General features: G+C 36.9%; 1 protein-coding gene across 4 annotated transcripts in view; it reads right to left on the reverse strand.

The window, feature by feature from the left end:
• LOC120432426 (nitric oxide synthase) overlaps positions 1-27,858 on the reverse strand; it is a 168,758-nt gene that overhangs the window by 57,959 nt on the left and 82,941 nt on the right. For all 4 annotated transcript variants that reach the window (XM_052707336.1, XM_052707337.1, XM_039597631.2 and 1 more), the window contains 5 exons: positions 15,337-15,499; positions 11,332-11,423; positions 9,376-9,517; positions 8,944-9,258; positions 8,637-8,818 (listed from right to left, as the gene is read on the reverse strand). In XM_052707336.1, the coding sequence (XP_052563296.1) occupies positions 8,637-8,818; positions 8,944-9,258; positions 9,376-9,517; positions 11,332-11,423; positions 15,337-15,499 (894 nt within the window). The remainder of the gene's footprint in view (positions 1-8,636; positions 8,819-8,943; positions 9,259-9,375; positions 9,518-11,331; positions 11,424-15,336; positions 15,500-27,858) is intronic.

Consider the following 27,858-nt stretch of genomic DNA (forward strand, 5'->3'; position numbering starts at 1 on the left):
CGCCGCAACTGTCACCACCATACCTGGATTACCGACGCCGAACCTAGTCGTGCCCTCCGCATCTTTAACCTTCCGTGCAGGTAATGCTCGTTCGGGTATATGTCCGGCCGAAGCCGCAGGTGCTGCCGCCCCCTCATTCGGTTTCCAAAACGTTCCAGCAAACTATTCGACGCAACCCGGTGCTTTCGGGACCCGCTGCTCATCCAGCGCCGCAACTGTCACCACCCTACCTGGATTACCGACGCCGAACCTAGTCGCGCCCTCCGCATCTTTAACCTTCCGTGCAGGTAATGCTCGTTCGGGTATATGTCCGGCCGAAGCCGCAGGTGTTGCCGCCCCCTCATTCGGTTTCCAAAATGTTCCAGCAAACTATTCGACGCAACCCGGTGCTTTCGGGACCCGCTGCTCATCCAGCGCCGCAACTGTCACCACCCTACCTGGATTACCGACGCCGAACCTAGTCGCGCCCTCCGCATCTTTAACCTTCCGTGCAGGTAATACTCGTTCGGGTATATGTCCGGCCGAAGCCGCAGGTGCTGCCGCCCCCTCATTCGGTTTCCAAAACGTTCCAGCAAACTATTCGACGCAACCCGGTGCTTTTGGGACCCGCTGCTCATCCAGCGCCGCAACTGTCACCACCCTACCTGGATTACCGACGCCGAACCTGGTCGCGCCCTCCGCATCTTTAACCTTCCGTGCAGGTAATACTCGTTCGGGTATATGTCCGGCCGAAGCCGCAGGTGCTGCCGCCCCCTCATTTGGATTCCCAACCGTTCCAGTTTTTCGTTTCGGATCCACTACCAACCGGCAATCTGGCAGCTCTCGATTAGCGTCTGGACAACCACAAGCTCACAATGCCTTCCAAACATCACAATCAACATTGGCTGGGTTCCATCTTCCTGTAGCCAACAGAAGTACGGCATTTTCGCATGCTGCCAACACTACAGTGCAACCAATCAACAACAATCCACAATCTGTGCCACAACAAAAAGCTGCTCGTCCCCGGAACCGGAAGCAGCTACAGCCCCACTTACAGCCCTTCCTACAACCACCATTAGTTCAACACAATTTGGCTCCTCCTCTTCAGCAAACTGCCCCGGCTTTTACCTGCAAGCATTTCTATGTTAAACCGTTTGACCCCGCAACAACTGCCGAGCAAATCGCTAATTACATCCAAAGCCGTACCGGCTGGAGCTATGATAACTTTAACTGTCAACGACTGACTTCTGAGTCTCGTTCAGACTCTCGACCACTAACATTCGTGTCGTTCAAAGTTACCGTACCCGATGTTGTAGCTTTTACCAATGTTATTACCAACTCAGCATTCTGGCCCGACTTTGTTAGCGTCGATTCGTTCACTTCAAGGCGTCGTTCATAGCAATCAAAGCCCTGCTCAGCTCTCGCTTCCGTAACATCGAATACCAGACGAGACATTCTTTCTGTTTACTACCAAAATCTTGGCGGCCTGAATAGTTCCTTAGCTGAATACAAGCTCGCGTGCTCCGATGCTTCTTATGACCTTTATGCCTTTACCGAAACTTGGTTACAGTCTCATACCCTATCCAGCCAGCTATTTGATGACACTTACGAAGTTTACCGGAAGGATAGGTCAAGTTCTACTAGTTCGAAATCCAGCGGGGGCGGTGTTCTTCTTGCTGTACGCAAAGAACTTAAACCACGTGAAATGAAGGTCCCCGACACCTCCGAAGTTGAACTCGTCTGGGTAATTCTCCCTTTAACTGAAAAATCCGTTCACATTTGCGTCGTTTATCTTCCACCGGACCGTGTCAACGATTCTGAGCTTGTCGAGCGTTATACCCAGTCCCTCTTGTGGGTCGTATCTAAATTGAAAGCTAATGACAGTATCTGCGTCCTGGGCGACTTTAATCTCAGCTGCCTCAAATGGATTTCCGACAAAGATGGTTCCCTTTTCGTCGACGTTAGCAGGTCTACCGTTAGCACAGTGACAGCGCGCTTTTTGGACGACCACCATCTGGCAAATCTTGCTCAAATTAGTGAAATCACAAACGAAAACAACGCTTTGCTTGATCTTTGTTTTGTCAGCAACGATGTTACGGAATATTACCGAGTTTCCCGCGCGCCTGCACCTCTGGTAAAAGATGTTCGGCATCATCCTCCGTTGCACCTGAGTATTTTCGATAGCGCTCACTGTAAGTTCGCCGATAGTAAGACTGCTGTATACTACAACTTCAAAAAAGCTGACTACATTGGAATGAACACCTTTCTGAACAACATGAATTGGGAGGAACTGCTTGCTTCACGGAATGTCCATTCTGCTGCTGAGGTTTTTTCTCACGTTCTATTGTACGCAATTGATCAGTTCGTCCCCAAGAAGTGTCGGAAACCACCTGTCACTCCGGAATGGTCCACTCCTGCTCTCAAACGACTAAAATCCTCCAAACGTTCGGCGTTGAAATGCTTCTCGAAGAGCCATTCTAGCTTCTACCGTCTCCAGGTCAACAACATAAACAATCGGTACAAGCACCTTAACAAGAAATTGTTTCTCGCGCATCAGATTAGAGTTCAAAAACACCTGAAGAAAAATCCTAAAGGGTTTTGGAACTACGTGAAAAAACAGCGGAGTGAGTCCGGCCTTCCTAATTCCATGGTTCGTGACGGCGTCGATGCAACAAATACGAGAGAAATTTGTGATGCGTTCCGTGCCCAATTCTCTAGCGTGTTCACCCATAACAATCTTTCTGAACAAGAAATATCCAACGCTGCGGCTCGAGTTCCAGAATCGCTACCCATCCCTTCGAACGTCGTCATCTCGCACGAAGACTTTAGAACTGCAAGTGCCAAGCTAAAATGCTCCCACTCCGCCGGACCTGATGGTATCCCCTCGGTTGTCTTGAAAAGTTGTTCTAACAGCATTTGCCTTCCTCTAACAAAAATCTATAACATGTCTCTTAGCTCCGGGGTGTTTCCTGACCGATGGAAGGAGTCATTTGTTTTCCCGGTATTCAAAAAAGGCTGTAAACGAGACATTTGCAACTACCGCGGAATTGCTGCCCTCTGTGCCATGTCTAAACTTTTCGAGGTTATCGTGCTTAACTTTTTTCTGCATAACTATTCTTCGGGCATTGCTTACGACCAGCACGGATTTCTCCCCAAACGGTCAACTAACACTAACCTTGTGACTTATGTTTCCACAATACAACGAGCAATCCAAAGTGGGTACCAGGTCGATGCGGTCTACACCGACCTCTCTGCAGCTTTCGACAAGATCGATCATCGAATCGCAATCGCAAAACTTCGACGTATTGGCTTACACGGGACTTTCATTGACTGGGTTTACTCCTACCTAACCGGAAGATCGATGCAGGTAAAAATCGCGGATTGCCTTTCATCGCCATTCCTTGTGACATCCGGGGTACCTCAGGGCAGCCACTTAGGTCCATTTATATTCCTGCTCTATATCAACGATGTCAACTATCAACTTCGTTGCTCGAAACTTTCTTATGCTGACGATTTCAAACTGTTCACTATCATCAAGAAACCCTCAGACTGTCGCTTCCTTCAACAGCAAATCAACGTTTTCTCCGATTGGTGTCAGCTGAACCAAATGGTGTTAAACCCCACTAAATGTTCAGTTATAACGTTTTCACGGAAGAGGTCGCCGGTCTGCTTCGACTACACACTATTTGAAAACTCTTTAAAACGTGATCGTTGTGTCAAAGATTTGGGTGTCATGCTTGACGCAGAACTTTCATTTAAGGATCATGTGGCTTACATGACTTCTAAGGCATCCAAACTGCTCGGTATGATCTTCAGAATGACTAAGTACTTCCGAGATATTCAATGTTTAAAAACTTTATATTGTTCACTAGTCAGATCCACCTTGGAATACGGCTCTATCGTCTGGGCGCCATTTTATGCTAACGAGATAAATCGAATTGAAGCTGTTCAACGCAAATTCACTCGATTCGCATTGCGGTACTCTCCCAATCAATCTTTGGATTATGCCAGTCGATGTGATTTCCTTCATCTTGATTTTTTGTCTGTCAGGAGAGATTTAGCGAAAACCGTGTTTGTTTCTGATCTGTTGAGATCCAACATTGATTGTCCTTACTTGGTCGGACAACTCAACATCAACATTCGCCGGCGAACACTTCGCTCATTTGCCTTTCTGACCCTACCCTTTGCTCGCACCAATTACGCCTTCAATGAACCATTCTCCAGCATGTGCAGAGTCTTCAATCGGTGCTACTCGTCTTTCGATTTTAATTTGTCTCGTCCTGTTCAAAAACTTAAATTCTTGACGTTTCTCCGAGAAGAAAATCCCCGACCCCTTAACCCTCTAGTTTAGGTTTACACTTGTAGCTTATTTATTTATTTATTTATTTATTCGTTTATTTATATTGTATGTAATTTTCGTTAGCTCAATAGGTTAGTTTAAGTAATTATGTAAAAAGCCTTTTTGTCATTTGGACTGTAAATCTGTTGACAATAAAAAAAAAAGAGGTTTTGTGCCTATTTGAGAAGGACCCATCGGTTGGCGATCCACTCAAACGGGCTTTTCCCTCCAAACAAAACAAAACAAAACTCTAAAAGCACAATTTGGGTAAAAACGAGAAGCGAAAAATATATTACAAACAGCGTAAGTTACAGTGCATGTCAATGCATAATAAAAAGAGTATTGGAATATTTTTGAATAAGTTCTAGCAAAAGGATTAGGAATAAAATATTTCCCCAAAATAGTTAACACGCATAACAATAAAGCTATGTTGAGCAATTTTGTTGCTTCAATAAATAAGATTAATTGAATCTAAGGTTTACTTCAGTATAAATTATGTATTTTAAACAAGAAATATGTTTTACTGAAACGAAAAGTTTTTGAAATTAATTTTGTTAAAAGGATATTGTTTAAGGTCAATGTTTTAATATTCAAAGATAAATATTCTTTATGATAGAAGCTCAAACATTCATGTCATGTAATAAGCAGTGGTCGATCTATTCAAATCCACTCAAATTTTGTCTCACAACAAACCAACCTGCGAGTAAATTACTCATCACTCTCGGTGAGTGTGAGGGCCTTCCTCATTTACTCACAAAGAGGGCTTTGAGAGCTCACGAGGGCTATTTTAGAAAACAAATTTCGAGATGTCAAACTGTACATCGGTGATTTTCTTGTTCACTCAACAGCGAAAAAGTAGTCCTGATGGTAGAGGCGCAGTGCTATCAATTAGAAGTTTTTTTTCATCACAGTGGTTCAAATCCTGATTTTTATCTGTTTTTTTTTTCAGCGAGTTTATTTTTTTTTAATTACAATGTTTGTTGTCAGCTTCCAGCTGTCCTACCGACGGGTAGGTCGGAGGTTGTTTAGACGGGGGATGCCTCTGCGGGTGAATTTTAACAGCTTTACCAGCAATGGAAGGCCGTGTAGCTGAGGTAAGTGGCCACTCCCGGTCGTCGACAGTTGTACAAATGTGTTTTGGATCAGAATCGGGACATGCCGAAGAAGTTGCAGTAGCCGCCGGTGGCTTTGGCTTGGAGGTTCACTGAAAACTAAAAAAGGCCGATCCAGTGCTTTGGACAGCTTTAGGCTAGGGCTACCGGCGGCCGCTGAGGCTCCATTGGCGTGTCCCGGTTCTTAGGCAAGAACTGTCAGCGACCGAGAGTGGCCACAGTTGCACAGCTGTCGAAGGGAGTGACCATTACCCACAGCAACACTGCCATCATATTTTGGTATGGCTGCCAACATCCACCCGCAGAAGCTGCCCCCGTCTGTGGCCTCCGATTTATCCTGCGGCATTTCAATCCACAACGGATTCGACCGGGCACCAATCTTAAAATTATGAAAATAATTGCGCATCCGCCGGACTTTGACAATCCAAAGTTTGTTTTGCAGCAATGAAAAAAAAAACCAGACAAAAAAAATGTTGAAACCACATTAATACCAACACAGAACCTTCGGATCTATAGACATTGACGCTACCTCGAATGTACAACCGATTGATAAAGAGTCATGATTTTGGATTGATGTTCTCAATGATTTTGTAAATAACAAATTGTTGGACACGGCCTACTCACACCCTCATTTTACTCAAATATGAGTAAATTTACTCAGCCCTCGCACTCACGGTGAGTATCGAGAGTGTTTGCTGTGAGGAAGCCTACTCGATTTGTGAGTGTGAGTGGTTTTCCGAACTCTGGAAGATAACGTCGAAATCCCGACACTTTGTAGCATATTACAGTACTTGTTCGGTAACTGGGCTGAGAACGTAGCCCAGTTACCGAATGCTGCTCGCTAACTGGGCTGATCGAAAAATGCCAAGGGGATAATCAATGCATTATATTTTCTTAGTAAAATATAAAAATGAAAGTCACAAAAAATGTGTGTTCAGAGCCAATTTTTCAAGTTTTTCCTTATATTGTGACTTGAAATTTCACAAAAGCTTAAAAAAAAGTTTTATTTATTAAACTTGATTGTTGCATCCTTTGACCCCTCGGTCATTCTGGCTTGTTTTGTTTCTTGACGTTTGTCTGTTTTTTTAGAGGGCTTTAGCTCAATTATCGATCGCCCAGTTAAACAACACCCAGTTACCGAACAAGTACTGTATTTTTGTTTTAGCTGTCATGAAATCTTGTAATAAGTTAGAAATGTACAAATATTATCAAAATGTAATACAAACAATCAATTTTAAAAAAGTACAATTAACACGTATTTTCTAACAATTTTTTTTATCAGAATTTTAAAATTGAGATGACTTGTTCTGCTTCGGATTCCGGACACTGATAAAGGCTGATTCGAACTCCGGACATTCGTTTTAGCTTATGAATCGTTGAAATTTGGACTAAAATTTTAGTAAACGGCGTTCTATAGGCCTCAAATATGCTGTAAACAGCAAAACAATTGATATTATGTAAACCAATTTGCTAGGATATTAAAAATTCAGAACCACAATTTTCTGCTTTGCTTTCTTGTTACTATGAAATGTTTCAGCGGAATGTTTCTCATTTTATGCACACTCATTTTATTCAACTTTTTAGCTTGTTTTTGGCATTGACTATATTCTCCTAAACAGCCAAAATTTATCAAATAACACAGTTTTGTCGATTTTTAGCGAAAATATGTCCATAAAATAGATAAAGCAAGATGAGTTGTCCAGATTTCGAAGCGTCCTGAAATTCGAAACATGACGTTATTTATGTTTTGAGGTAAGAAGGTTATTCCACAGAATATAAAACTTCTCCGTACTTAAAAAAATATTCCGTTTGAAGGAGCATAACAAAATTTAAAGTCAGGATCAGGCTCAAATTTGGACTGCGATTCCTTGACCAAAATAATTAGACCAGATTTATTTGTTGTGCCTTTAGGTCAACATAGTTGCATTGTTAATTTGATTTTTGCTAACCGCGGTAAATTTTCTTGAAATAATTCGTTGGCATCGAACTGTCAAAAATTGATCGCGGTGGATACTTTTCTATCACAGTTTTTTGTGTGATCAATGTGGTAAATGCTTTGGTGGATTTTTGACAGTTCGAAATATTTCAAGAAAATATACCGCGGATAACCAAAATCAAATTAACAATGCGAAAAAGCATAACACCGCGTCCGTCTCTTGAATGCAAATGAAAGGTCATATCCGGGGTTTTTTTTTTTTAAAAGGTCCAATAAACCATTTTTTTTTAGTTTTTGCTTTTTGGGTGTTATTTAATACCCCTGACTCAAGGCGGTTTCAAAAACACCCAAAAAGCAAAAACTGGAAATTTGGTTTGATGGACCTTTTCAAAAAAAAAACTCTAGATATGAGTCTGCTTTGAAAAAAGGTGAATTTTGGAAGGTTGAGGTGAGGTGAAAGGTGAATTTTGGAAGGTTGAAAATTGAGATGGTTGAATATAACTTCTTTTTAAGTAATTTTACCTAAAAATGAGTTAAAATGTGAATTTCACTCTGATGAAAATTTCACCAGTTCCTGATATAAAATTACACTTTTTCACAAAAAAATCTTTCACCATTTCCAGACGTTATATAACCATCATTTTTTGTCTGTGTATGTCTGAAAATATGTTTATCGGGTTCCTCGGAAAGAGGAATGCTGGGGTTTTTGAGAAAATTAACAAAAAGTAAGGCTTTATCCATAAAGTACGTCACGCTAAAATCAGCCAAAATTTACCCCCCCTCCCCCCCTTTGTCACGCTTTTCCTATACTTATAACATGCAATGTCACACTTCCTCAAACCCCCCCCTCCCCCCTAGAGCGTGACATACTTTATGGATGACGCCTAATGTAGAAAAGTAAAGTAATGAGCACTTTTTTCTTTTTTGTGCTCTTTTAAAATAGAGCTGCTGTATTAGAGAAATAAGAAAGATTTAAAAAATAAAACAAACATAAAATATTTAAATGATTGATGGTCTGTTAGATAATTGACGTCTAATAGATATGCAATTGACGTTAACGATTAGAAAATTACATCTTTTATCATACGGGTGCATTTTTTAAGTTCGCCTTAGCGTCGCTTGTGTGCAACTTTGTGATATATTTTATTTAATATGAATATTTAGAACATATTCACAATAAGATAAGTTTTTTAAACTCTTACTCTTTTTTAAATGTATTTTTTTTTTTACAAAAAATCATCTTTTATTCCATAATTGTCCCCAGACTCACCTCAGCTTGGTTTCGTTCTCGTAATGCTTCATGAAGCTCTCGCTGGCCGTGTGATGGTCCACGATGGTGATGTTGCGCGACTGGAACGAGTGCAGCACGGCGATATTGATTTCGACCAGGGCTTTGTCCTTCCACAGGGACGTCGGATTCCGCGTGTCCAGGCCCATTTTGATCGCGACGGGCTGACGACAGGTTGGAATTCCAGTGAAAGATTATTTTTTTATAGTTAGTAGGGGAAAAACAGAAAATTGTCCAATTCGATGAGACGCTGAAATTTGCGGTTTTTCGCGGATCCCCGAAAACTCACCTCCAGCATGTTGCGCCGGTTGGTGTCGCACAGATTTCGGCACCCAATCTCGGTGGACATGTACCACCCGCTGAAGGACGTGGCCGTAAATTGGATGCCCCCGCAGTCGAACAGCATCCCGGACACGGCCGGCAGTGCGTACCAGCGCAGGTTCAGGTCGGCGAACCACTTGAACGTCGGATGGCTGAACGGCACCTCCATGATCAGGTCGGGCGGGAAGTCGAAGTAATCCGGGTCGTGGCCGTTCGCGGACAGCACCAGCGGCAGAATGTCCCACTCGGTTCGTTTGCTTTTCCAGCCCAGTTTGATGCAAAACTGTGTGTGTGTGTGTGTGCGAAAATCAATTTCCAGCGCAGCAGCAACAGGTAGGCGAGGGAAGAAAATTGACAAATTAGTGAGAAAATTCGCAAGGATAGATTTTCAATTTCATACATCGGTGAACTCGACGTGCATCGGGTCGCCGATGATTTTGCCGTCCGGGCCCTTGTAGCCGGCGTACGAAATCAGCTGGCCGTTCCAGATCCGGTAGTCGTGCGTGCCGTCCGTGCGCTGGGGGAAAATCGTGATGGCTGATCTGTGGGGAGGGATGGAAATAAAAAGGCAATTTCATCTTTTAGAACTTAACAATTTTTAGAATAATTTTTCATAGGCACCAGAAAATCTACGATTCTCCTTAGTTCAACATTAAGGATAAGTTTTTGTCATTTTTGAGACCCTTATTTTACATGAATTTTGGAACATAAATAAAATTTCACACATTTTTCACAGTAGACAAACTATATGCTCATGAGACTTGAAAAAGTCAGTTGACACACACGAAGTTGGCACGAAAGAATGCTGAGCTCAACACTCATAGAGCCGTGCGACACGACGGTGCATGCTCTTTCTCGTTCTCTCTTTTCGTATCTCTTTTCGTATCTCTTTCTTGTTTGTGTGGTTAAGTGTGGTGACAGCAATCATTTGAATGCAGTCATAGGCCAAGTGAAAACGAGCTCTGCGCGATTGGAATTTCTGGTGAGAGTCAAATGACCGTGTGAGTGAAGTTTTGTTACGTTCATCCGTTCGGATTTGTATGAGTGAGAGCAGACTATCAAGTTCAGGACGCATTTAGCGAAAACCAAATACGAGCTCTGTCGATTGATCACAAGGCATGCGTGAAAAAAAATACTCAAAAATTGCATTAAAAGTTCCAGTATCTGAAAAAGAGTGTTTTATATTTTCTGGATCAAAGAAAAACATTTTTCATGCAAAAAAGTCATAAAAATCCTATGTCCAAAATGATTTTCAAAAAATAATCATGCTATCAACCTTTGGCAAATTAAGGCAATTAAATTTTAAAAATAAAAAAAATCTCTGAATTTATCTTCAATTTTTTCTTAAATCTCAATTTCAAAAGGAGTGTCGAAATGCGGCGAATTTTTCAATCTTAAAATTTTTCACTCACTCACAACTACAAAAAAATGCAACACAAAGGCTCGCATCAAAGTGCCACATTCTATTGCAGCAATACTATCAGTGCGCTCTTTAACATAGTTTTTCGAAGCATGCTCGGAAAATTCGTCGTCGTTGAAAAGAGCAACTAGCGTCGACATGGTACTTTCTGAAGTCAATTGATTATTTTTAAGAAGCGTGAAAATTTCAATAAATCGTGTATTTTTTTCATTTGAAAAATCTTTCTGTGAATAATTTAAATTGAGTAATAATTTTATTTTTACAGAATTCAAAAAACAATTGATTACGCTAAGAGACGATTACACCAACGAGACGTATGTTATTCCCTTTAGGGTAGATAAAAGCTTCAAGAAACTTTTGCGGTTCCTTCCAACAGGAGGCCATGCAACCACAAAGATATGTGAGGAAATAAATAGGGTAAATGCATGTTTTTTCATCAGGCACGTAATTTGAACGCATTTTAAAAAGCGTTTTCAACTGAAATCAATTACAAAGCTAGTTTGTATAAAAAGGATTGCAAAATAATTTATCAATTCGATCAAATCTTTAACCTATCAAAGAAACGTGCTTTTCCCCTATAGAAGGGAAATGCAGCAACTAGAAAGTACACACACGCTAATCTCTGCATTAGTGCACTAAGCTTTCAATGCATGCCATGTTTAGCACACTGTGAAACTACTGCTGAAGAGTGTGGGCAAACTTTATTGTTCATGAAAAATGGTGGAACAAGTTTGCTCCTTGTAAAATGTTACATCTTTCGTTAACATCTCTTGGTCGGCCAGATCTCAAAGTAGCTCATACGTAACATTGATCTTTCTTCTGGAAATAGTACCAAACTTTGCAAACAAGATCAAACTACTGTTAAGGTGTTAAAACGGCCACATCACGACCAAGAATAGAACCAAAGAGAGAGTGCAACCTGCTCCATATACGTACCTGAGGTTCCCTTTATTGGTGGCATACTTGATGTGATTGCAAATTGCTTCAAACATTCCACTGGTGGTGGTAACGTAACGGCAGTCGAAAACCTAACCTCACCCGCGTCGTCATCGTCGTGTTGAAGACCCCCCGGGGGCAATTACCGCGTGTATCAACGAGGTGGTGTCAGGTCGTCAGATCATGATGCAAACCGAACGTCGACGTCATGTTCCACATGCGGATGAGCAGCAGCAACGCCACATGAAAGCAAAAGAATGGCAAGAATTTACGTTAGATTCAGAGAGAGATATTGGTTCTGCGAGGAACACGTAGTGGGAGGGTACCTCCAAGAAGGAAGACTTCCTTTTCGTCGATGATGAATCTCGGCCATCACTTGACTCTGATCGACACTCAATCTTCCTCATCAGTAATCCCACTTAAACCGATACACACATAACCGAACCAAACTCTCGACTGAGTTGTACAATGGAAATTTCAAATCAACTATGTGGCCTCAGTCCTCATGACTATAGCATTCCGGAGTAACTTATTTGCAGGGAGGAAATTCCTTACCCACTCCAGCTGGGCCGGACCATGTTTAGTATTCTCTTCCTTTTAAGGGCCTTCCTGAAGCCATTTTTCGACCAGAACATCTTTATCCGAAGGAATTCCATGCAAATTATCGTGCGAAATCCGCCACCGGATTTTTTTTTGATTTTTTTTTATTTTTGGAAAGCATTAAAACTTTTGTAAAACTAAATTTTGAAACTTATTTTTAGATGCAATTTTGGTATATTCATGGTTTTTTTTTCAAAAAATGTTCATTTTTGCAATAAAAAATACTTAATGAAGAAAAACACACTTGCACAAAAAATAATTTGTAAAGAAGCAAAACAAAAGAAAGTCTTGTTTTTGAATTATGGAAATTCTTCATGTTTAAAAAGCAATCCTGCATCAAATATTTTTCAAAAACTAAGAAAATGTCCTACAATTTTCTTTTTTATCGGTCTACTGGTTGCTGAGTTACTCAAAGTTTAAATTTTGTGACATATAAGATTTCTTATGGTTATCTAATAATCCCACATTTTCAACTCGCGATATCCCAGAAACTATTGATTCGATTCTCAATGTAGAGATCCAAATCATTATGAAATGTTCTGTTCTCTTTTATTAAAATAATTTCTAAATTTTAAAATTAAGAAAATCCTTTTGAGAAAGATGAAAATTCTTTTTTTGGACACTTTGAAAATTGGGCTTGATTTTTGAATTCGACAATATTTTAAATAAATTAAAAGAAAATTCCTCAATATTTTTATAACATTGAGAAATTGTTAGTTGAAAAATGAGAGCTAATCAGATCACAACACTGAGAAAAACTCTTTCTTCGCAAAATTTATCTTAAAGAGGCTGTTTGTTTGAAAATTTCTTAGCTTTTGAAAAATATATAATGCAGGGTTACTTTTCCAAAACAATTTTTTTTTTAATTTTAAAAATTCTAGATTTTTTGAAAAAAAATCAAATTTAAAATGCCTGTAACTTTAAAACGGGCTCAATAAAAAAAAAGTTAGGTTTTCAACTTTTTCCAAAATCACATTAAGAAAAATGCATTTCCATTTTTTCCGTGTACCCATTATTTTGTAAAAAAAATTCCAATCATAACATCGCCTAGGACACTAAAGCGGTCGGACAAACTCTTCTCAAGTTACAGATTTTTGATGTTCATTTTGTATGACTTGTCCCTAAAATTGGTTTTTTTATTTAGGGAATTCGTTAACAATGTTTACGCAATTGAAAAAATACAAAATAAAAATCTGTTTTTTTTTTCAATTCTCTATTGTAAACGTCGTTAACAAATAACTTTGAAATAAACTGACGATAAATTTAAAGTTGTTTCTTGTAAATTTCGGTCATTTATTCAAAAATTTTTCTTATTTATGAAATTTAGAAATTAACCCTCTACAACCCAACCCCGCCTCTAGACGGGCTTCGATTAAAAAAAATCGCCAAAAATCCATTCTTCAACCAATTTTTGATCTTTAAAAAGCATTGGAAAGAAGAACTCTTAAAATTTTAGAAAATTTTAGGGTTGGAAGTTTGACTTGTTTTATGTGACTTTGACAATGTTTTTAAAAATGTAATTTTTTAGGGGTTAACTTTGGCTGTGTTTTTTACTAACATTTCCTATATTTTAAGTAAAAAGAAGTATGCAGTAATTTTAGTAGCGTCTCAAAATATGCCTCTACGCATTTGTTTTACAATTTAAATGAGAATGGTGCCATTTTATAGCAGAAAATGTGAAAAACAAGCAAAAAATTGAAAAAGTGACTGTAAAAACATGAAAAAATTAGATAGGCAAAATGTAATGATAGGAGGTGGTAGAAATGGCCAAATACTACCTAAAACAAAAATGAACTAAACAAGATAAATAAAACAAGAAATACTAAAAATGAAACATGAAAAAGCATAAAACAAGAGCAGTAAAGTTTTTCGTAGAACAAAAGTTGCTCAAAATGACCTCCTGAACACGGGAAAAATAAAAAATAAAACGAACAAAAAAATTGGGCAGTAGAGGGTTAACAAACAAATTCGTCTTATTGTTGTATGGAATTCGGAAAACAATATTGATGTGATCGAGTCAAATTGAAACAAAGTTTTAGGCTAATGTAAATCTGCCATATGCAATTTTTTAACATTTCGCTAGTTTGTTAAGCTCAAAATCCTTATTATTAGACTCACATTTCAAACTGTATCAGAGACAACTTGAAAATTTTCGTTCAACTTCCACATTGAAAGGATTTATCATATTAAGTCGATCATTCTTTAGAAAACAATAAAAAATCCAATTATTTGAAAACTTTTTGTAATTTCAACTGGAATTAAGTTCCTTCTTGAAAGCGCACAAGAAATCCCTAAACATGCATCAGGTGGTTTTTTGGGAAGTTTATCTTACTCATCTGAGACCGTGAATTGTATGCAAATGAGTTTTGTTCGTGTTGAATTTATGTTGTAAATTTGTAAAGATTTTTTGCACCATTTTTTTTTTTTTGAGTTTTTAGCTCTTAGTTTCATTTATGAAGTTGAGTTTGTTGAGAGATATTCCGTCAACATCGAACCTAACATAAAACTCGATACTGGTGATGATGTTATCTTAATTGAAACCTCGTTACAATCTCGTTTAATTTACTTGAAAATTTCACCCCGAATCACAAAGCCAACGAAACAACTACAAAACTGTCAACGATTAAAACAATCATTTGCAGAACGACACCTCTTCTTGTGCAACTTTGCACTTCCCAACACACAAAAACTCTTGCACAACCTGAAGTATCCTTCCATGAAAACACGCCAACTTCCCAAGTCGAACTCGAACGAAGACGATAGTCGAGAATAATTTAATTTTCCTCCCTGTGCTTCATTTAATTTACACCTTCATAGTGTGCCTGATAGAAACCACCCCCTCTTCCCCTTTACTCTTCATAGCTCCCGGGGGGAAAAACTATGCAACTATTGCCCCATAACTAGGAGACCATCATCATAGTTCGGGGAGCAGCATCAAGGGGGAGGCTTGCGCTAATTACATAAAGAGTGTATGACTCTCAATTTGAATAATTAATGACTTTAACTATCCCTTCTCACTCTTTCTGTTGGACTGTGGGGGGCACCATATTCTTTTCTTGCAAGTTTTCCTTTTCTCTCTAGGAAGGGGGAAAATTTTGATGAGTGAGCAGAAACATATTGTTGCGTTGGAATGAATAAATTTAATTTGAAGAATTTAACCGATCATGTCATTCATTTTTTTAAATCTTGAATTGAAAATAATTTTAAAAAAATGTAAGAAAATCATTATGTATAATATTTATCACAGATTATTAACCAAGTTTTTTTAACACCCCCACATCATCCTGTTCGAAGACGCTCTTCTTAGCCGCAACAGAACGTAGTCGAGAATTTTCCGCTTTTCCAACTATCTAGCTAGACCCATATCTGGCCCGAGGATAAGAAATAAGCAGAACATCTTCTTACCTGCAGCTTGGACCACTGTATCCGTCCGATGCAGCGGGACGAGTTACGCCAGGCCAGCTTCGCTCCGTAGATCAGCTCGGTCTCGGTCAGCTGGTAAATGCCCGACGCTTCAATCTCCTTCTGAACCTGCTGCAGGCGGGCCTCGTGGGCGGGCGATTTGAGTCTGAAAGTGATTGAAGAAGGGTGGGAAAATTATGAAAGAGGATTGGAGCATGCTGCGTTTGAAGTCTTAAAGTCTCAAGTCTTTATTGATAATCAATTACGGAGTAGAGAAACTATTTAAAACAAATCAATTTGAAATTCAATTGAAAATTAATTCCAAACACATCTCCAGCATCATTATGTCATCAAAAGTTTAACAAATTTTAATTATCGTTGACTCCACAAAACTAGGTACATGTTTGCTCTGGTTAGTTTCCATTTAATTTGAGCATGACCAAACATAGACAAACATTGCCAAATTGTGGCAAGCCGCCGTCGATAATGAGTGTGATTATCAATTTGCACTGGAAGCTGAAGCCAATATATAGATAGTGGCTTCGATGACCAAATTTGTATAATCAACGCGAGCATGTGTCGAATAATATTTGCTTTTAATCGCGATGAGGTGAAATGTTGTTATTAGTCAACAGTGTTGCATGTTTTGAATTAAAATATAGGCAGCAGGATTTTGTTTCGAAATTTGATATTTATGTGTTTACTGGTCATTGATTTTACGATCACATAACTATCAAATTTCGAATCAAAATCATGCTGTTGTACCTATTTTAATTCAATATTATACAATGTGCACTAAATTGAAATAGTTTTGTGTAAAACTTGTTGGAAATTTATTTTAAAAAAAAATGTAAAAAAGGAAGGTCACTAAGAGTATTAAATTATGTCGCCTCCAACAAAATTGCAGAAAAGGTAAAGAAGCAAAAAAATAATTAATTTTTCAAAAAACTCCAAAATTTTCAACATATCTTAAATTTAATATTAAATTCACTTCAATGGAAGCGTATTTGCAGCGTATTCAACTGAAAAGTATTTAAAAAAATATGTGCCTCCCGATGATATTTTTCAGCTTGAATGTTATTTGCCGTCAAGATAGGTGTCAAACTTCAAAACAACATTGAAAAGTATCCCTCTTCGATAGAAGTTCTCAAAAGTTGAACACTGTTCAGCACTCAAATGATTTTCAGTACTGTTTTTTTCTGGTGATGAAAAGCAGGCCGTTTCGTCTTGTGGTTTGGTTTCGTCATTTGAGAGTGACAAAATCAATAAGTAGTTCCATAACGGATTTGCAAAAATAGTTTTTTGTATGATTATACATTATATTATAATTAATATATGTATTGATATATCTATTGAAGTTTTACTAATTTTACAGTACGATTCTTTTTTCATTGTTAAACAAGTTTACTGAAATAGTAGTTTATGCAACAAGTTGCAAAAAGAGGATTTTTTCAGCACGAGTCGTACATTTATCCAACGAGGTTCACCGAGTTGGATAAATACGACGAATGCTGAAAAAATCAAGTTTTGCAATGAGTTCCATACAACATTTTTTGCAATTCCGAAAAACACCCTTTGAGTGAAATTATGTATAAGTCAAATGTTAATGTATTTTGTCAATAAATCGTTTGAATCAAAAAAATGTTTAAAGGGTTACTTTTCGAAACAAGTGCTGAAAAATTCAACATTTCAGCACCCATTTCAGTGCTGAAAAGTAGAACTTTTCAGCATTTATTTTGAAATGTGTTGCTTTTCGATTCTGTTATTTTTGGTACAAAAAAGTAGGCTATTTCGTCGTTCAAGAATGACAGGAAAGGTTAGTAATTTCACGACGGAATTGCAAAAATAAATATGCGTAAATATATTAGTTTATTATCTTTAGGCAAAAAAAAAACTGTTGAACAAACATGAACTTTTATTTAATAAATACGTTTTGGAATTACTTATAACCTCATAAAAATAATGTTTATTCGTTTTAAATCATATCACGACATTTTGCACCAGGCCCGTAGCCAGGGGGGGGGGCTACCGGGCTGCAGCCCCCCCCGAAATTTTTCCCATAATTTTTTTTATTATGTGCTTTCGAAAAAAAATCTCAAACCGATGATTGTGAGTTCTCTTTCATTCTCCAAGAAGTAGAATGTTAGATAGAGAATCTAGTATTCATTGATCATACTATGTAATTTTTGCGTCCATTATTTAACAGTTGAGCTGCATTTTTGAACATCGTTCTATTCAGTGACATTTTATTCGCCTCGTTTACATTTACAATTCACTTTGGTGCTAAATTTATCCTACACTGAGACGTTGGGCTATCTTTCACAGAAAAAAGAACAACAAGCGTCTAAAAGAGCACCTAGGTCAAATAAAGTTCAGCCCAGCTTCGATTGCCCGCGGACCTTGCAAAAATTTGACTTCGAATAATCAAATCACAAAAATAATAGTGATATTTTTTATTTTAGAACTTTAGTACGGCATCAGACAGAAAAAAATAGCATCTAAACTTTTCTAAAGTGATTTTAAGAAAGCGGTCATAATGGCGGTGATGAAATATTTTTACATCAACTAAATAAAAATACCATTTTTTTTATTTTTTCATGAATTGATTATCTAAAATCGATAATCGAAATATAAGATTATCGAGACTTCTTTTGGAGACCATCAGTATATTTGCATAAGGTTTTTTTTCTACATTTTTCGAAATATACCTTATTTTTCAAAAATATTCATTAAATAAAAACTAAAAATTCCCAAAATATTTTTTCTAGTATTTTTGAATTTTTATTGATTTTTTTAAATTCTTGAATTTATTCTAAATCTAAATTATTCGCTCTACAGCATTGCCTTGGCGTTCTCGAATGCGAGATTCCTACTCAAAACTAGGTGTCCGAAGGCTTGATTGTTGAGGCAATTGCAAACCTCTTTTTACACCTTTGCTTCCATCCACCCCGGGATTCAAACTGACGACCTTTGGATTGTGAATCCAACTGCCTACCAGCGACTCCACCGAGACAGGACCCAGGGAGACGACTCATACACCTGGACGGAGCTAACGACCTAACCTCTAGGTTAGACGGGGACCAGCATTTACTTCCTTATCCGACGGAAGGCGTGATCAGACAAATCTCGTTTCGAAATTTGCCACCGGGACCTTTTGGGATCGAACCCAGGCAAACTGGGTGAGAGGTAACCACGCTTGCCCCTACATCACGGGTCCTGGGAATTTATAATGGTTTATAGTGATTTTTGAATTTTGAAATTATTAAATTTCTGATTAATATTTTATTTTTATGCTTTTCTGTTTTTAAACATTTGATTTTCTGTATTTTTGAATTTCTGGCATCTTTAGATTTAGAATTTCAGAGTTTTAAATTTAAAATAATAAAAAAATCTAAATAAACATTTTTTAAATTACATAGATAGGGGAGGTAGAACCCTGCAACTCGTCTGAAAAATCGAAGGACAAATAAAATATTTCTTTCAATAACTTCTCACCATTATGTAGAAAACAAATTTAAGTGCATTTTCTTAAGTCAATAATACAAAAATTTCGATGTGCAGTACAGAAAAAAAAATCGTCGCTGGCCGGATATTTTGAAAACACATTTAAAATAATAAATTAATGTCTTATATTTTTTGTATGTATTTTTTATTTGCTTTTTCCGGTGAGAATCAAGAGATATAAATTTAATTTTAGATTAAATTTTCTTCATTTCATAGTGGTTTTACTTTGTATTTTGGAATACTGAATTCAAAAATGCTTAAATTATTAAATTTTGAAATGCTCAATTTTTGATTTTTTAAATCCACTTGATTTTTAAATTTTATTTTTGAAAAGAATTAACTTATTTTCGAAATTTTTAAATCCGAAATATTTGAAATGGACTAATATTTTTATTATTTAATTCTAAAATTTATAAATTGCTGAAATTAAAAAAAAAATCCCGAAAATTAAATGTTTATTGTAATGGCTTTCCATAACTTTTAACTTCACTCTCAGCAAAAAAACTAAATGTATCCTTTAAATCAGGGGTGACCAAAGTATGGCCCGCGGGAAAAACGTGGCCCACGATGTGATTTTTTTTGGCCCGCGGGCCCATTTTTAAAGATCATGTAAAATGGCCCGTTATCTCTTGTAAAATGATTCTATACTTTTTCAAAATAAGGATTTATTTTAAACTTTTTCATGCTAATCTTTTTTATTTTTTTATTAAAACTAATGATTTACCAATATATTGTTACAATTTTAGGACACAAATATTTTGTTCAAAAATCGTAATAATAAAAACAATTTTACACGTTTCAATGTGAGTGAAACTAAAAACATTTCTGGAAATATTTATAAAACATTCAAATTTAACATAGATAGAAATCTATAATAATATGAAAGTCATAATAACCCTTTTATGAACTAACTCTCAAAATTACTTTGCACTTAGAAACCTTCCCTCGAGATTCGAACTCATGACAGTTGGATAACGAATCTGACTACCATCAAAATGTTGAAATCGGAGGAAGAAGGCTGTTGTAAATATGTTACAAAGCTTTTGTCGACCAACCCTCTCCTCCCCCCACGATTAAAAATTGGCTCGAAAAATCAGAAACAAAAATATTTTTTCAAAAATCAAAAATGTATGAACATTTATTTATTCTTCTGCGTTTAGAATCAAACATTAAAAGATAATTTGAATTTTCGTGAATCTACATTTTTTGAAAATAATGATTGTAATTTAATTTTGCGAGTGCATTAAACATTTGCTAACACTTTTTTTCATTGAAATGATAAAATTCTGGCTCTTAACGATTTTTTATTATTCACCTCTAAAATTAAAGATTAAATTTTGTCGTTACATGCATTGTTCAGATTACATTTTCGAAATATCAAAACAAAAATTTAACATTTTATTGAAAACACAAGTACATTTAGCTACAACCTTTTTTTCAATACCTAAAACAATACACACTTAGATTTTTATGCCGAACTTCGGCAAAATTCTGCCGAAATCAGAACAACTTATCGCTCGGCAGAAATATATGCCGAATCCCAGCAAAATGGGAGTCATTCTACCGAATTCTCGGCGAAAAATGAAAGTTAATATGCCGAAGTTCGGCATTTTTCTGCCGAAAAAATCAGTTGTTCTGTTTTCGGCAGAATTCTGCCGAGCTCGGAAATCAAAAATGACTGTGTAATATTAACAATACCGATGTTTTCTATTATTTTTTTTAATGAAAATATTCAAAAAATAATAGAAATTAAAAACAAAATATCTTATGGTTGTATTTTTCAATATTTTAAATTAAAATAAAGTAATTTCATTTTTTTTAATAATCAATTATGTAAATTTGGCCCGGCCTCCAAAATCTTTGAGCACCCCTGCTTTAAATGTTCGACTCTGCGTTTTAAGCAATTATTGATCTATAATATTTTTTTAGCAAATACAATATTTTTCAATCCTTTCTGATTTCAGTCGCATTCAAATAAACAATCTCAAATGATTTGATTTTTTTCATCAAAAAATATTTTTTTTTTTTTTTTATTCTAAACTTATTTTTATTAGGTCCTCTTAGGTGCTAAGACCAGGTTAGGACCGAGGATCGATCAACATATTAAATATACACAACAAAAACAACTCCTTACATTCCATACTTGGAGATCATGTAACTGACTAGGGTTACTTGGTCCAAGCGGGTCTTGCAGGTCTTGAACCTGCCGATGTACTCGGAGAAAATGCCCCACAGCTCAGCCGAACTGTAGAGCACCTCCCCGGCTTCCTCCTCCGTGGCTCCACCGTCTCGGGAGCCACCTTGGCTGCTTTCTGCGGGTCGAGGGCGATCCTTCGATTTTCCGTCCGGAACTGCGCCCGGCAGCGGAGGAAACTCCGCTGGCGTGAACGCCGGAACTGCTGGATTCTGCTTCTCCGCCTTCCTTGCCGGCGGTTTCGGTTTCGACGCTTGCTGGCGCCGCTGGATGAAATCCGCACGCTTGGGGCAGCTGCGGTCCGTAGCTTCGTGGGCTCCATAGCAGTTGGCACACCGCTTTGGCTGGGCTTCCTGGACTTCGCACTCGTCCGTCTTGTGGGGACCCCCACAGTTGTTGCACCTCCCCTTGAGGTGACAGTTCCTGGTTCCATGACCCAGCTGCAAGCAGTTCCTGCACTGGGTCACGTTCGGTCGCTTGTTCCGGTAGGCCTCCCACCGGATGTGAAATCTCCTCAAGCGCTTGATCTCACTCAGCTGCTTCAAGTTGGTGTACCCCTTGGGGAACGTAACAATGTACGGGGTTTCCTCTGACGAGGCGGACTCTCCCTTTCTCTTGATGGCGTGCACCTCCACAGCATCCAGGTTTTGCGATTCCTTGAGGTTCTTCTTGACGAATTCAGGTGAAGCCGGTGGAAGTCCTCTGACGACGACGCGGAGTTGCCGCTCGCTTCGTTTCTCGTGGGTGTAGAACTCCACTTTGTTCGCAATCAAATGGGCCCGCGCGGTCTCAAAACGCTCCTCGGAGGAACACAGCAATTTGATCCCAAACGGAGTTAGCTTGTAACTTGGCTTGGTTGTGCACGGCGACATTACACTCCTCAGCTTGGCGTAGCTCGTATTCTTTACCACCAGAGGTGGTGGTTTCTTGGCCACTGGAACCACTGGTACCGTTGGGACGTCTCCTTTCCCGGCTTGTTTACCATTGTTGTTGTTGTTCTTCACCAGCGGGCTGAACTTGTTGTTGTTGAGAAGATGCTCCTCTTGGCCATTTCCGCCAACGACTCCGTCGCTGATCTTCTTCCGCTTCCGCGTTCCGTTTACAGAACGAAACTCGTCCCCATCGGAGGATTCTTCCACCTCCATCCGTAAGCACTTTGCCGCGCAATGAAAATCAAAACACGTCTTCTTCTGTCAAGCTGAGGAACGAGACTGATCAAAAAATATTGCAAACAAGTAGCGCGCGAAGAAACGTTAAAAGCCACTTCGCTTTTAGCTGCTTACCGCCTGACAAAAATGTTTTCGTGACTCTGACCATTGCTTGAGCGTTTTTGCCTTCCTCACCTCACTGAGGCAAGGCTTTAAAATCACTCGAAAAATGAACTTCTTAAATACACCTCCTAGATATACCTTCACGTATACCTATCGACTCAGAATCAAATTCTGAACAAATGTCTGTGGGGATGTGTGTAGACATGATTTTTTTTTCCACACGATTATCTCAGAACTGGCTGAACCGATTTTGGCCGGATCCGCCTTATTCTGTTCGTTTTGGGGTCCCCTAAGACCCTATTAAATTTTATTCTGTTTAATGAAGTACTTTTAAAGTTATGCCAAGAAAAAGTTTTTTTGTAGCCACAAAAAAGGGTGATTTTTGCATAACCTCAAAGGCCGGATCTTTTTGCTTACGCGCGAGAGTCTCGCAGCATGCGTAGGGATTTTGGTTTGACCATGCGGGGGATTGGCAGCCACACCCCCTTGCATGCGTATCGCCCGGTTGCCACATTGCTTAAGCAGTGTCTGCGTCTCTTCTGGAAAAAATCTGTATTAATTATGTTGCTGCATCATTTTGTCTCGACAAAGATTTACACGAACTTTTTACTGAAATATATAACTCATGGGACTTTTCTCCTTTATTTTGGAGAGTTGGTAAAAAAAGAATTGAAAATTGCTGTTCAAGTAAAACCAATAATTACAAAAAAATAAATGAAAAAAAAAATAAAAAAAAATTAAAAAAAAAAGACTCTTAAATTAATTTGTAAATACAACCTAAAATACAACATGAATGCAAGGAAGGCACCAACCACCTTAAGGTGGATTAAGTAACGTTTTTATATGGAATTTTACGTTCCTTCCGTGCTCCGTACAAGCATGATAGGGCAAAACTTTTTTTTTTTTTAATTTTCTTATGAATGTTAAATATGGTTCTAGTAGCAAAATGCCAGACGTAGATTAGATTTACAGGAAAAAACTCATTGTTTTAAACATTCTTATGGAAAGTTTTCTTGACTTCATTGAACCAGATTTCGTAAATAATTTTTTTCTAAATCCTAGAATTTGTAAAATTTCGATTCCAGAGTTATATTGCTTGAATATACAAACCAATATAATTTTACATCATTTTTATTAGTTAAATCACAGATATGAAAAAATGATGTAGTACAGATTTTTTTTATTTTGCTAAAACAGATTAAGAGAGCATTAGACGTTCCTAGAACCAACACAGCCAAATTTATCAACAGTTTCGTAAAACATTCATATTTTTTCCTATTTTCATGTATAATCATAGCTTCTATCAAAACTCAAGATTTCAATGTGTTAATCGTATTTATATTTATATTTTTCATCGTACAATTTTATTTTAAATTTCAAGAAGCTGTGTCTCAGGAACGAATAGATAAATCATGGTTAAACACAAATTTTAATTTGAGAAAGTTGCTCAATTGTTTGTACACCATTTTCAATACATTGATAGTGTTTATTCTAGCGTTTTTAATGAATAGTGCTCCATAAAGATTACTGTGAATTTAGAATTTTTTCGAAAGGTCGGAAAAGAGGTTTTTTTTTAAATAAATGTTTTTTTTATGAATTCATTGATTATTACATATTTTGACTCTAGAATACCTATAATAATGTTCAGTAGCATTTTGTGATACTCTTTGCTGGATTTTTTCAATTTGAAAATGAACTGTTTTTTCAGTCATATTAAAGGAAAAATTTAACTATATTTATTTGAAGATAGAATTTTGACAGCTCTCAACTATATATTATTTGGATTGAAATGCTATAAAAAAATACTTTTAGGAGTAAGGAACTGACTGATATTTTTTTTAAACAATTTGCAAAATTTATCAATGCTCAAAATTCTCGACAAATTTATCAGAGTCATGAGTTTGAAAATGGTGTTTTACCGGAACTTCAAACGTTAAACATTAATCGTTTTTTATGTTTGATTTTATCGAGAAAAATCAAACTATGATTTTGCTTGCTTTAAATAAATACATTTTTAATATTTTTTCAGTAAATATTGTGGTGTTTAGTTGGAAGAGGTTGCATTAGCTTTAGAAAATAAGCAATAGCCTCAATAGCCTTAAAACAATTTAAATAAAACAGTGTTAATGTTTTTAAAAGAAAATTTCGAGAAAAGTTAAGTTATGAGTTTTATTTTGTTTTAAAAGCGTGCTTTTTTTCAGTTCATAGTTTTTATTTATAAAACTATAGTAGAAATTAGCCATCAAAATATACACACAGCTAAACATTAAAATCAAGACTGTTTTAAATTAGATAGTAGAAATTTACCAATTTGTTCATGAGTTTTTCATCCAGAGTTGTTAAATTACGAAATTACATACATAAGTGAAATAAATTAACATTTTTTCTGGCAATTTTTGTTATTAAATTTGTTATTATTCAGGGAAAAATTCAGGGATTTTTTTTTAAATTTATAGACAATTTGCTAGCGGACAGTTTTTCATAAAATTCGATTACATTTCAACAATCCAAGAAAACGTAAGAAAATCATTTTCTTTTCAAGTTCTTTTATACAGTGGACTCTCTCGTTGTCGATATTGAAGAGACCGTCGAGAGCGGGAGTTATCAAATTATAGAACGATAAATCAAAGCAATCTATTTGAAGGGACTGAAAAATTTATTGACAGCTGGAGCAATATTGATATCGAGGAGATCGACAGCCAGAGAGTCCACTGTATCAACATGCTATATGGAAACAATGGATTTTTGATGAAGCAGTTTCTTCAATTTAATTTTAAAGAAACATAAGATGAAACTCTTTAAAATCTTTTTTGCATACAATATTTTAAGTTTAATAATTCGTCTCAATAATTATACCGTTAACCAGGTGAATTTAAACTAGTGGTATTTCTGATTTGCTGATTTCCATATAATTTGAATTTTTGAACCCAAGCCCCCCCCGAACAAAAATCCTGGCTACGGCCCTGTTTTGCACCCTTTTTTAAAAATTTCTGAATTTTAGAGTACCTACAGAGTAAAAAATAATGTAAATTTGGAAGGAGTAATTTTGGAAGGATCAATATTACCTCTTTAATGTTGTAATTTTACCTCAATTAAGACTGAAAATGTGGCGTTACACCAGAAAAGTGGTAAAACTACACATTTTCAGAGGTAAAATTACACATTTTTTCTGACATAAAAGATGTACCCCTTTCCAGATGTAATATTACCATGATTTTTTTCTGTGTACTGGTTAAAAGTTTTTTTTTTTTACTTAAAACCCGACATGAACAATAACAATGTTTAAGGAATATTTAGATTATTTGCATCTTTTTTTGATTCTGCAATCATTTCAATATATCAAACATTTTGTAATACTTTTTGCATTAATATTTAAAAAATAAATTTTAATTCCAAAAATATTTATTAATTGCTTTCACAATTTACCTTTCTAAAACCGACTGTTCTGCTTTTGGCAAGAAGTTATTCAAAGAATCCGTTTTTCGATTTGAACTTACATATTTTTACTTCAGCAAAATTTTGCATATTTATTAAAAATTTCGTATTTTTTACAAACGAACTTTTTTCCGTTGTCTTATTTTTGATTGTCGAGCTTAAGTATGACCCCTAAACTAAGTTAAAGTGATTTGAAATTTTTAAATCCTATATGACGGCCGAAATGGCGAAGATATTGATTTTTTTTTTGTTATTTAACTGGCAATCAACTATTCAATTATGACTAAAATGGGGGGTCACAGAATTTGAATTGTATGTTAAAAACAAGAAAACGAAAAAAAAAACATTTTTTTTTTGTGATTCGATTATTCGAAGTTCCATACAAACCTTCGGATATTATGGAAAATCGAGTATGGACTCAAAAATCAAATTATTTGCTTTACAGAATTGCCTTGGCGTTCTCGATTGTGAGATTCCTATCCGAAACTAGGTGTCCGAAGGCTTGATTGTTGAGGCAATTCTGGACTGGATTTCCTAAATTTGGTTCTTTTAATCGTCAACTTAAAGCTAACTTTATTAAAAATGATAAGTTTAAATTTAAAGAATTAAGAAAAAGTCAGTTAATATGCTACTTTCAGCATGTTGACTTTCCAAACAAAATGAAATTGTTCAGCTATATGTCACAAGGAGAAAAAAATAGGTTGTTTTCTATCTGAATTTGTTACGCTGAATCTGAATCCACGTATGTACTGCTATGCCTATTTGCATGAATATTATTTCAAATCCTGGCATATTGGAAAAATGACAACAAAGCAAAAATTCTAGAATTTCGTGAAAAATTATTTATCTCATACAATTTAAAGTTTAACTCTTGAAATTTTACATGCATCTTCTATGTGGTTTTTAGGGTTATTTGAACATAGTTTTTTGACTGACAGAGCATACCAGTTAAAAAAAATACTATCGGAAAAAAAATACAACAAAAACACAACATTGTTTTGCTAACTTAATAATAACCATGAGTTATCACTGCAATACTTGTGCTCTCAACTCAAGTATAAAGCAGTTAATCTAGTAAACTGTCGTATAGTGTAAATACCTGTCAATTAAATCCACATAAAATCCACAGTTCAAACACCAATTAATCGACATTTAATGAGAAACAAACTTCGGAAAAAAGTCACGTGGTCGCCAAATGTCAACAGGCCCTCGTGTGGTAAATAAATAATGACCACTTTTTCCAACTCATCGTAAATCGCTTAACAGATCTTTTTTAACATTCGCATCCCACAAACCTGCAATTGAGCAGAACCCACAAACCAACCACAATTACAATTATTACGGTCAGTAAATTCACACTCACATCCAGAACTAACCCCCTCCTCCACAATCCCTCTAATGGTCAGTGTTGGTAATTGAAAAGCCATTGACGGCCTGGTCCCGAAAAGTGCTACCGGTAGTCGATTTGAAAGCAGCACTTTTTGAATTAGAATCGACAGCGAACAAATTGATTGTGTTTATTTGTGCATTTGTGGGGGAGGCTTTCAACACGCGAGGTCGCGGGTGGACAAAACCACAATACCGGAGAGTACACCTGGTGTCCACAGCGTGGACCACTCTGTGGGATGTACTTCAGGGGTGGATAATGTACAAGCCAAGTAAAGTGAAACTTTTATTGTGAGAAAGTCTAATCTGTAAATCTTTTGAAAGTGTAAATATAATTTTCCTTAATATTTAGTTTTTGAGAGCTGTCATTTTAGAATTCAATCTTTGTCAAACTAACGGGTTGTTACTGTACTGCGTTCTGAATCAGTTCCCCGTACACTAAACCCCCAGTGGTTGGACACTTTTTAGTTTTTATTCCGTTGTTGTGACAAAGTCAAACTTAACATTAACGAGCTGTCAATTTTGACATCGCGCTCTTGCTCACTAACCAAAATGCAAAAGAGCTGTCAAACTAAAAATGGACTCCGTAAGTTTGACAAAAAACGTTGTCAAACCAGCGAGTACTCAGTGTATGAGGGCCAGGCACTGTAAACAACAGTCATCAGCAGTTTTTCGACGGGACTTGCCACCCTTACCCTCTTCTCTCTCTTTCTCTCCTAAAAGTGGACACGGTCC

Source organism: Culex pipiens, chromosome 2, assembly GCF_016801865.2.
Source record: "Culex pipiens pallens isolate TS chromosome 2, TS_CPP_V2, whole genome shotgun sequence".
Classification (NCBI taxonomy): Eukaryota; Metazoa; Arthropoda; class Insecta; order Diptera; family Culicidae; genus Culex; species Culex pipiens.